Source organism: Cavia porcellus, unplaced genomic scaffold, assembly GCF_034190915.1.
Source record: "Cavia porcellus strain 051 isolate PalLab524CR breed Dunkin Hartley unplaced genomic scaffold, mCavPor4.1 scaffold_1, whole genome shotgun sequence".
NCBI classification, from domain to species: Eukaryota; Metazoa; Chordata; class Mammalia; order Rodentia; family Caviidae; genus Cavia; species Cavia porcellus.
In genome coordinates this window covers 16,924,927-16,936,177 of record NW_026947484.1, presented here as the reverse complement: position 1 = coordinate 16,936,177, position 11,251 = coordinate 16,924,927, and the positions used below count along the sequence as shown (strand labels likewise).

General features: G+C 46.7%; 1 protein-coding gene across 2 annotated transcripts in view; it reads left to right on the top strand.

Annotated features, from left to right (window-relative positions):
• Positions 1-932: 932 nt before the first annotated feature.
• Positions 933-11,251, top strand: part of Epha4 (EPH receptor A4) — a 132,303-nt gene continuing 121,984 nt past the window's right edge. For both annotated transcript variants that reach the window (XM_005001035.4, XM_003463990.5), the window contains exons 1-3: positions 933-1,091; positions 4,159-4,226; positions 8,134-8,797. In XM_005001035.4, coding sequence (XP_005001092.1) covers positions 977-1,091; positions 4,159-4,226; positions 8,134-8,797 — 847 coding nt within the window. In that variant the 5' untranslated portion in view covers positions 933-976. The remainder of the gene's footprint in view (positions 1,092-4,158; positions 4,227-8,133; positions 8,798-11,251) is intronic.

Here is an 11,251-nt window from a genome sequence, read left to right as displayed (position 1 = left end):
GAGCGCAAGGTCTCCGCGCATGGTCGGGGCAGCTGCAGCCCCGCGCTCACTGCGCCCCCGCTTCTGTCCACTGCGCCCCGGAGTGGTATAGCGGGGTCCAGGCACTCCCCCCCGGCAAGCACACTGCTGCGTCCCTGAATCCCAGGCCGTCTCGGGACGCCTCGCTGCAGCGGGAGTCGTGGCCCAGACCCGGAGCTAGATGTTCGATGTGAACGCGGGAACCGTTTCAGGGGTGGGGAATCCCCATGCCAGAAAGTCACTCGTTTCGGCTCTGAGACAGCGACTGAGCCACGCGGCGGGCTGGGCGCTGAGCACGTCTGTGTCCCAGCTCTCTGGGTGACTGGAGAGCTGGAGAAGGAACGGGTACTCTAGCTATCAGAGTCCCCCCGAAAGCGCTGCAGACGGAGGAGCCCCGAGCAGGCACCGCGGGGGCCGGGCCGCAAGGGTGGCGCAGGCGGCGGGAGCCAGGGTGCGGCCGCAGCCGAGGCGGGAGGGTGGGCGCCACGCCTGGGACCCGCGGAAAGGAGTGGAGGGACAGAGCAACTTCGTCCCTCCGGCGTTTCTGTGAGAGCCTTTCTCGCCATCTCCAGCCTCCCGCTGGGGGCAGAGAAAGTGGACAGCATTTTCTAGGGCTCCCACAGTTAATTCAGAGTCATCGGACGCTCCCATTGCGGCCCGGGGACTCCATCCCTCAGTGGCGTCGGAGACCCGCAAGTTCGCCCGGGCGGGGGCGGGGACCCGGCGGAGCTCGCCCCCTCTAGCCTCGGGAGACCTGCGCCCCGCGGAGCTGGAGGGGCGGGGCCGGGGGCGGGCTCTGAGCGGGGGCGGGGCCGGGGCCACCCGTGTGCGTCCCCATTGGCCGCGGGCCTCGGACTGGCGGGCGCGCGTCACGGGCCGGGCCCACCCTCTTGGCAATGTCTTCAGCCTGCTGCACTCCTAACTTAAGCATTTATTCCACTGGGATAGAAGCGGTAGGATGGCAGCGTTGGCACGGCGAACCATGGCTGGGATTTTGTATTTCGTCTTCTTTTCGTGTCTCTTTGGGATTTGCGACGCTGTCACCGGTTCTAGAGTGTACCCCGCGAATGAAGGTAAGCTCGGGGCAGCCTTTCTTGGGTCAGCGCAGACAGGGCACGATCTGCGGCCCGCCGCGAGCGCGGGGTCGCCGGAGTGGGGAAGCCTGGCGTAAGCCTTGCGCCTAGACTCTAGGGAGGCTGCGGGGCCAGGGGGTGCGACGAGGGGTGGCGCAGGGCCTCGGGGCAGCCTGCCGCGAGGCGATGACCCGTGCGGGCAGCCGGCCTTCCCAAGTTTGTAGCGAAAGGCCAAAGTTTATCAGCATCTTCACGGAGGGCGGGCTGGAAGCGCCCCGAGGGGATGCATGGAGCCCAAGCCTCGACTTGAAAACCAAACAAAATCGGGCTCCGAGTCCTATATGCAGCCCTAGGCGAGGGGAGCGCGAGCTTGCCTCGCAGCGGAGGCTCAAGGCTCCGGGCTCTCTCGGAAGCCTTCGGAGCTCTGGTTTCTGCAAAGTTTCTCGAGCTCCGCGCTTCTCCGGACCTGGACCCCGGGTCTCAGCATCGCAGCGGCCGTGGCGCCGCTCGCGGTCGACAGTGACCTGATTTCTAGCCCGGCCGCAGACACCTTTCTGTGCTCCCAACCCCGCGCCTTTCGGAGCGATCGCCGGCCTAGGGCAGCCCCCAGCGCCTCGGATGGCCCCGTAAATCGGGAGCATCGATGGGCGAGTTGAACGTAGTGGAGTTTTCACATCTCGCCCCTAAAACAGTGCACTGGGCTAGTTTGGAGAGAAAGCGCGAGACGGACAGGATCCGCCTGGGTGCCGTTTGCTGTGCGTGTTTCCAGATGTGCAGAAAGGACTGTGTGTGTCTGTGTGTGTGTGGGGGGGGGTGCCCATTTAGTGTCTGGTAGGCCCAGAGATGTGTGTGTGCGTGTGACGTGCGTGTGCGTGTGTGTGATCCCGCGAGCGCGCGCGCAAGTGTATGTATGGTGCGAGTGCCTGCGTGGACGCGGACGGTGTGTGCCTGTGCGAGAGTGCTTGTGCGTGTGCGTGTCTCTCGGAGAACAGCTTCTGGTCTAACAGCGAGTGCGTGCAACCGCGACACTCTGCTGGACTCTTCCCTTCACCTCGTCCATTTGTCCATCTGTCCATCCGGCCCTCTGTCTCCCCCGGCATCTGTCTGTCCGTCCTAATATCTTTCCGTCCGTTCGTCCGTCCATCGGTCCGTCAGTCTGTCTCTCTCCCCAGCCATCTGTCCATTCATCCACCCACCCCTATGTGCGGTCTATCATTTTTCCTGTTCCGAAGGAGGGAGCCAGAAACCAACTTAGCCTCTGCTGGCCAGGCGGTACCCAGAGCGGAGGCTCCGAGGCCGCCGCGTACACCTGCCCGTTGACACTGCTCAAGGGGAAAGGGGCGCTCTACCGCCCTCTCCTCGGACCTCCCCCTCCTTCGTAGCTGGGTTCGGTTACGGTCTGCGCCGCCGCCGCCGCCTAATCTCCAGGGTCATTCCCGGGGGGAGTCGTGGATCCCGCGTCCTCCTGGATACTTCGCGCACTTGTTAGGACGTTTCCTAAACCCCTCTCGCCCCAGACGTAAACGTTTTCTTTTCTCCCTCCGCCCTTCTTTCTTTGGCTTCTTTTTGCATATTCTTTTAGAAGCAAAACTTGGAAACGCAAGACAAAAAGGAACTGGGGTTGAAGAGGGGGACCTACACCCCTCCGCAGCCCCTCCTTCCCTTAAAAATTAATTCGTTTTGTTGCTTTTTATTCCCATCACGTTTCCTTTGCTCCCTTTTACCCTCCCTTTCTACTCCCTCCCTTTTTTTGTAAATTGGGTCTTATTGTTCCCTTTGTGTCCCTAATCCACCTTACATAAATCCAAATGGTTGTAGCGGGCTTTTCTCTGGGGATAGAGAGGGAAGAATGAGGAGGGGGCGCAACTCGGGGCGGGAGCCGACTCAGGAAGACTCAACATTTTAAAATAATTAACAGACCCCAGGAATTCAGGCTCCCCAGGAGAATCGGGGTCGGGGGGGGGGAGGGCTGAGTTCTTACAGTCTGGACTTGCGGGGTGTGCAATAAGAGGACACATGGGCAGAATTCGGGGTCTGGGAGTGAGACCGAAGGTTGGGGTGCACTGGAACAAGGATAGAGTCATTGCATTCCCACCCCTCCCCCAGCTTGAAGGACCAGCCTCGCGGATCAAATTAATAACCCAGTGAATCCTTTGAGGTGGGCCTTTCGACCTCCAGGCCTGCAGATCACGGTGGGAAACTGAATGTGAAGAGGTTTGGAATTCGTCGCGTCCTTTGCAGTGTCGTCAGTACCTAGCCCTGTTCCGGCAGGAGCGGGGTACTGCTGCGCTGCGCGCTCTTCTCTCCTCATCCCCCTAAGCTGAGGCACACTCTTCCGTGTAGCACAAGCATCCCGAATCCGCGAGCCCTGCGCACCTAAAATTCAAACCAGTGCTTTCCTGGGGGGCGGGGGAGGCGGGAAGGACGAGTCGCCGATTGTCCTCTAAAAGACCTGGGAACGACAGAATACTTGAATGCTTTCACATTCTAATTCCACTCGTCTGGCGCCCCTCCCCACACTCCTCGGTTCTGAAACTTTGATTTTTTTTTTTTTTTTTTTTAAAGCAGCGGATACCACATACAGGGACTATTTATTTGGTGGCGAAGAGGAAATATGTTAGGGGAGAGAGCTTTTTCCCTGACCCTTTGGACGCTCAGATAGAATTCGCTTGCGCTTCTGAAACTTGCACAAACAAATACTTCTGGCAGATCCCAGACAGAGATGAATGCAGATTTGGCTGTCAAGTGTTATTGCCCTGCATTAATATATATATTTTTGAATTGCACCTGAGATTCTCTATTCATCCTCTTTAGAAAGTAAGTCAGCTGAAGCCTAGGATGGAATTTTAAATGCTAAGCAAGTAAAATAAATAAGAACCTGCAGTTTTAAAGAGGAGAGAGGATCAAGTGAGTGATGATTATTTACATAAGTGAGACCAAGTTTAGGTTTTGATCAGAGTTGGATATGCACACCCTCCACACATATGGAAACGCTCAGGCAAATGGTTTTCGTATTATTGGCTTTTTCCAATTGGAAATTAATCTATTTTCCTTTGTTTTTTTGCAGTTACTTTATTGGATTCCAGATCTGTTCAGGGAGAACTTGGGTGGATAGCAAGCCCTCTGGAAGGAGGGGTAAGTTCTGAATTGCTTTCTAATGCAAAGGGTAAAAAAGGAGTGATTAGCAACTTTCAGAGAGTCCTAATGGCTTGATTCTTGGTGATTGTGGTGAACGGGTCAGATTTCCACTGTGGCCTATGAAGTGAATTACGCTTTGTTGGGGAAATCCTATACTCCCTTTGGTTGGCTCTGTCATGGAAGAACTAGAAACCAAAGGGCCAGAAACGGGTTTCAAAATTAGGCGACTGGTGCAGGTATAGATTTAGATGCCTATTTAGAACTAAAATACCAACAAGAAATATGATCTGGGGACCAAATTAGAATTTATGCCTATTACGGTGATGGTCATGAAGCCCTGACGGGGTTAATTTTAGAGCAATTATTCTGCTTCCAGAGGAGGAAAGTACATAAACAAAGATAACAGAAAGAAAACACTTCTGATTGTACCTGTAGAAGCAGGATCCTTGGCTTGCTGCTGTCAAAACCTTAGATCAGCTGCTGGGCAGGCTGAGAGAAAGCCCGGTGGGATCATATTAGGGTGTGCTATGTGCAGAAAACCCACCAGCTTGTGCCTCGTTTGTGAAATATGAACACTTTTAGGTATTTGGAACGAAGATCGCTGGAGCTTGGGAAACTATCCCTCCCTGCTCATTTTTTCTCAAGTTTTGTAGCTCTGCCTTCTTCAGAGGTTTCAGAGAACCTGCTAGGTACTGGTCACATTCTCCCAAACCTTCTCCCCAGTCTCCAAGAGCAAGCCAGGATGAGTCAGCTCTGGGAAGAAATCTTGACTTCTACCAAATTGGAATAATTCTTACGTCTTTCAAAATTAAGCAGATCATCTGACCTTCACGCATTTGATAACTTATGACTCAGTCTTTATCTGGCAAACATTGCAGTGTTCACACCCAGCCTGGAACTCCACATCCAGCAGTTGAAACAACGAAAAAGGAGTTTAAAAGCAAAAATGCACAGGAACTGTTAAGTAGATATTTCCAAAATAAGATCCAGGCAAGAAAAGAATGATTTTAAAAAATGAAGAGTCAAAGCAGGTCCTGGAATCTTATCAGAAATAAAACAGATTGCAATGCCTTCTTGCTCTTTTTCTATCTGAACTTGACTGCTGTTGTTGTTTGGGACCTCATTGAAAAATTCTAATCTCTGCCCCAAACCATTTTTTCAAGGGGAGGGAGCGTGATTGGCAGGCCTCTGGCAGTGTAGACAGGCTGCATTCACCACTGATTGCAGGCAATTGCCCTCATCCTTTGAATGTGAAGAAAGGTGCAGCTTTATCTTAGTGAGAGTCAGACTCATTGTTAATCCTACACCCTGGAAAGGTCACGGTTTCAGGCGGGGCTTTCCCAGGCTGCACCAGGAGGCTTTCTCTATGGGTTAAAATGTAGTGCTGGTTCTAGCCTAACTGAAGGTGGAAACTATCTGTATTGTATTAATACATTTAATGAGTCCTGTTCTTCCTATTGGCTGCTTTTAAATTTGAAGAGATTTTGTATGATTTTGAACCAATTAATTTCACTAAACATACAAATGATTTACTTGAGAGTACTGTCTATGGCCTATCTAGTTTCTAGAAAGGTTTTACTGCAATTTAATATGCTACAGACATCTTTTTTTTTCTTCCTTTTTTTTTTTTTTTTTTAAATTGCCTGTCCAGAATTGCTAGAAGAACGCCTGGTCACTTTCTCCAGACCTGAAACTTTTTTCAATTGTCATGAGAGTTATTAAAGAAATACTATGTCTAGTTTATAGTATACAGCCCAGAGCTTACTTTGGGCTGATATAGGCAGTTTTTTCTTTTATTGTGTATGAGGCATATAACATTTTAAGTATTGTTATAAAAGGTTAGAAGTGATCTTTTACTAGTGTACAACTGAATTAGTCATCCCGAAAACCCAGCTGCCATTGAGAAATTGTGTGTGAAATTATATAAAATGTAATTAATGCCTACATACCATTGAAGAAGACTTTGTAGCCTTAAAAGTGTAGGGGTGAACTGGGTGTCTACCAACTTGGCATGCATGGATTGTCTTTCAAAACTTCTTCCTCCTTTGGGATAAAAACATTCACTCGTTTGCTAGTCTAAAATCTCTAACTGTTATTAGAACATTTCACATAATTGTTAGAAACTTAGGGGAGCTGGGTGATAGGAACATTTAGTTTTTGTTGCTGGGGTTACTTTTAAAAAGAAACCCAATTTCACAACGCCAACCAGTAAAATGAGAGGCAGCATCCAGACAGACAACTCACAGTCCCCAAGAGCAATTCTGTCAAACACCAGCAACTGGAAGTGATGGTTCCTGATGGTGTAACATTGTAGCAAAAAAGAAAAACAAAAAAAGCTGATATCCTGGTGATGTGCATTTGAAGGAGTCTGTACTGATGCTGACATAGGAGGGAAGATATGCATTGCTTTTTCTTGTGAGTTGACTGTGTTTCGACAAGGTTAGAAAGGTCATACTACTGTATGAAATCTGTGCTGATACCTCTGCTTGCATTTGCACTGATAAATGTGTTTTCCCATTTTCCCTTTGTTCTGGGACGCTGAATCAGTCTTTTTGAAGGTAGAGATCTATTTTTGGATGTACATGAATTTCCCCAAATAAGTAAATTACTGATGATTTATTGCTTGCTAGATAAAAGAAAATTTTAATCACCACAGGGGACTTACTCCTCCCACTCCCAACTTTCATAATGGTAGCAGATGAAAGGAATCCAGAAGAGTTTATGCATTATGGCCCTTCACATAGTAACCTTTCCATTCATTAATAGTTTTCCAATGTGCAGATGGGAAACCTGTTTAAAGATACATTATGATTCTATATACTTCCCTTGGATTGAATGGCACTTAAGTGGCGCTATTGCAGAACACAAATTTTATAAAACCATCTTTTTTTTTCCTTTAATTATATTCATGTGTTAGGTACTTATGCTGATTTACACCAGATCTATATCAATACATTACTGTACAAGTTAATGAAGAACTGGAACCTGCCTACCAAGCTGTCTTGCTGCTTTTAGGATTATTTTTAAAAGCAGTGGAGGGAGTAAAGTTGCCACTTCAGTCACAGTGGATTCTACCATTAGAATTTTTGTGTTAGAAAACAGAATAAAAGGAAAACACCGCTGACCTCCTTTAATTGTTTGGGGCTTTCAATCATCAACTCCACTTACTATTTTATATTTGTTATCCACTGAATAGATGGAGCCACTTAGGTGTTTTTAAGAAGGCATACAAAGTTTCTAATTACACATGTGCTCTTGAAATTTTCTACTCCTGAATGTACTGGAGAAACCTAATCAAAAAATTTGCCATCTTCCTAGGATTACAGAAATAGGAATGGTGCATTTTCTTTGCCCCTTTTAAAGAATGGTATGATGCCAAAAAAACTAGTTGACTTTTTTTTCTTTTAAGGTATTAGAAAGAAAAGTTCTGACAGGAGCACCACTAATTAACTGATAATTGTCTTCCTTTGGCAAGCTCCCCTCTTCCTGCCCTTAATTTGCTGATCTTTGTTCAGTGTTTGAAACAATACATATACTAGTTTTTTTACATGTATGAGCAAACTTGAACAGTTGCCACCTGAAATTGTAGCTGTTGTAATAGGTGAATTTGAGGTTGTTAGACCACCTCTAGGAACTCCTGAGAACTCAGCAGCAATAAATTCACAATTGCTTCTGGATTTTAGGCAGACAAATGAAGCAATCAAAAAAAAAAAAAAAAACACAACTTCCTCAATAAAATGTTGCTTGATCTCTTATAAGACGCATTACTCATGAGAATTGATACATAGTCATTTTCTTCAAAAAAAAAATAATTGATACTCCATGTGAGTAAAATAGACTAGAGTAACAGGATTGACAAATCGTATAACTTGGCCATTGATACATTTTCACTGGATCTTTGCAGTGGGAGGAAGTGAGTATTATGGATGAAAAAAACACACCAATCCGAACCTACCAAGTGTGCAACGTGATGGAACCGAGCCAGAATAACTGGCTGCGAACTGATTGGATCACCCGAGAAGGGGCTCAGAGGGTGTACATCGAGATTAAGTTCACCTTGCGGGACTGTAATAGTCTCCCGGGAGTTATGGGGACTTGTAAGGAGACATTTAACCTGTACTACTACGAGTCAGACAACGACAGGGAACGCTTCATCCGAGAGAGCCAGTTTGCTAAGATCGACACCATTGCTGCCGACGAGAGCTTCACCCAAGTGGACATTGGCGACAGAATCATGAAGCTCAACACTGAGATCCGGGATGTTGGGCCTCTGAGCAAGAAGGGGTTTTACCTGGCTTTTCAAGATGTGGGCGCCTGCATTGCCCTGGTGTCCGTCCGTGTGTTCTATAAGAAATGTCCACTCACCGTGCGCAATCTGGCCCAGTTTCCAGACACCATCACAGGGGCTGATACCTCCTCCCTGGTGGAGGTTCGAGGATCTTGTGTCAACAACTCGGAAGAGAAGGATGTGCCAAAAATGTACTGTGGGGCAGATGGTGAATGGCTGGTCCCCATTGGCAACTGCCTATGCAATGCTGGCCATGAAGAGCAGAATGGAGAATGCCAAGGTAAGAGGAGCCATATTGTACTTTTCATTAGGGCTTAGTGCACGTAATTAAATCAGAGATGAGACTAAATGGAGTAAAGCCAGTAATTAGCAGCTCCTGTGGGATGTGATGGGACAGAGGGGTCTAATGAGTAAGTGCTATAGCTCCAGGTGGCAAGGCTGGGACTTTTCTAGCACTGACAACATAAATGATGCTGCTGTAATCAGCTGAAGGCCAAGCACATTTGCTAACAGGCACTTAGTCTGCGCCTGCTTGATGCAGCCTCTGAAATGTAAATGAACAGAGAAATAGGCTTGATTGATCCAGTCTTAAGGAGGCGGACACATTTTCTGAGCCATAGTTTTCCTAGGTATAGACTGGGTAAAATGACAAAGATGGTGAATATCTTTCAGGTTAAGCATATGTGCATGAATTATTTAAGTGTGAAATCAGTATTGTGTTCCAGTTCCCTGCCACTGATTAAAATCAAGCTTCATAAATAAGGTTCTTTTTTCCCCTTACCTGTGGGCCAGTGGAGCAGAAACCTTTCGAGAACATTCTCTTCCACAGAACACTCGTTGACAGGTCTCTGAGCAAAATCAATCTTAACGAAAGCTCTCTTTATATCTCTTAGGAGACGATAATAGAGTTTGTAAGAGTCTTATTTGATCGGTGGTCAGAGGCAATAGTAAATTGCAATCAATTTTGGTTATTGAGTTTTTGAGAAAAATAATGTACTTTTATCATTGTTAATTACAGCTTATCATATTACTAAGGTGATTTTTTTTTCTCACCTCAAGTTTAGTGTATGCGATTCACTCCTGCTTATTTCCCCCTTTCTATCAGAATGCTGGGAGATCTTTACTTCACAGCAGTTTGGTATCTGAGTCGGGGGTAAGAGTATCCATATTTACATGGATGGCTCATGGATGTGTGCCTTAAGTCTTAAAAAGTCAACTACCCCAAGTCTTTGTCATGCTTGCTTTTTACTTTTAGTTGTTATCAATGACCCCTTGCTGCCCACCCCGTTATGGTATTTGTGTTCTCCTGGTGATTGTTGAGCTATTGTTGAGCGTCACCACAGGGTTCACCTGATTTGGTGATTAAAGGGACTGAAATAACTGACTGACAAACAATTTGTCTGGCATTTCAACCATCTTAATGACAGGGTGGGGTTAACTCTGGGCCCCTGCACTTGATTGACGGGGAGTCAGCAGTCATAACCCAAAGAAAATTGCATTCTGGGTAATTGGGCATGATAAAGTTATGTGCTTCCCCTTTCATAGTTTGTATTTTTCCCAAGGGCCATTACTAATCTGCTGTTATTTGTAGGAGTAAATCATGCTGACTGTCCTTAATTCCCCTGCAAATTAAATAGAATAAGGACTGGCTGTCTTTTTCTCTTAAAAAGAAGAAGGAAGAACTTGTAAACTTAAATATGCATGAATTGCAGTAAGTTTTTTATAAAGGTTGACTTTCTGCTGTTCTGTTTACTTTTGACTGAGCAACTACCTGATAGGCCGTACCGATGAATTGCACCCTGAAGTGTATTCTGCTATTAGCATTGGAAAGTACATGAGGGCATTGTTATTGGCAGCTAGATTACAATGATCATAGCAGGAATGGTGAGATGCACAAGGCAGTGACACTGCACTGCAGTGTAGAGTAAATTATTCTGCCTTTCCGGGTTGTGTAAGACAAGACTTGCACATCTTCACATGTCAGGGTTCTTACAGGTATTACACACACACATGCGAGGTTTCATTTCCTGCTGAAATGTTCATTCATCTAGCATGAGCTCAGCTCTCTGTATCGGATGCCATTGATTTTCAGTGGTCATAGAGCCCAGTAACTCATACATTGCTAGGTTGTGCAATTCCTTGACGTTTTTACAGCCCAAATTAGGAGAAAAAGAGGAAAAGATGCAGGGCAAAGTGAATGTAAAGGCAATTGAACATTTTAGTGGCCTACTTTATGGAAATAAACTCCGGACTCCGGACTCCAGACTCCAGACTCCCATTCATCGTGTGGTCCTTGGGAGGGGAGGGACTTGATGATTGACATCCTGTCTGTTTCGGGGCAACCTGTACCGAGCTGTGAATGGAAGGGCAAAATAGAATGAGCCAGTTTTTGAGAAATTTCAGTGTTTTCATACATGCAGCCAAGGGTTTTCCTAGAATTTGTTTTTCTCATAAAAGAATTAGTTACTTTATGGAGAAACTTTTTTGCACAGGACACTGCAACCTACTTAGTTTTATTTCTACCAAGTAAGAACATCTGAATTTATGAAAAAAAGGAAAAACTTGAATGACAAGGAGTCTTAAATTTCAACCTTGAAAAAGATATTGCAAACACCATAAAATCCCAAATAGCAGTAGAAGTACCCAGGCATAGCAGAAAGAACTGGAGACAAGGAAATCTATCTCAATTTAGTCACACAGCTGCATGCCTTTGGACACATTTCTTAAACCTTTT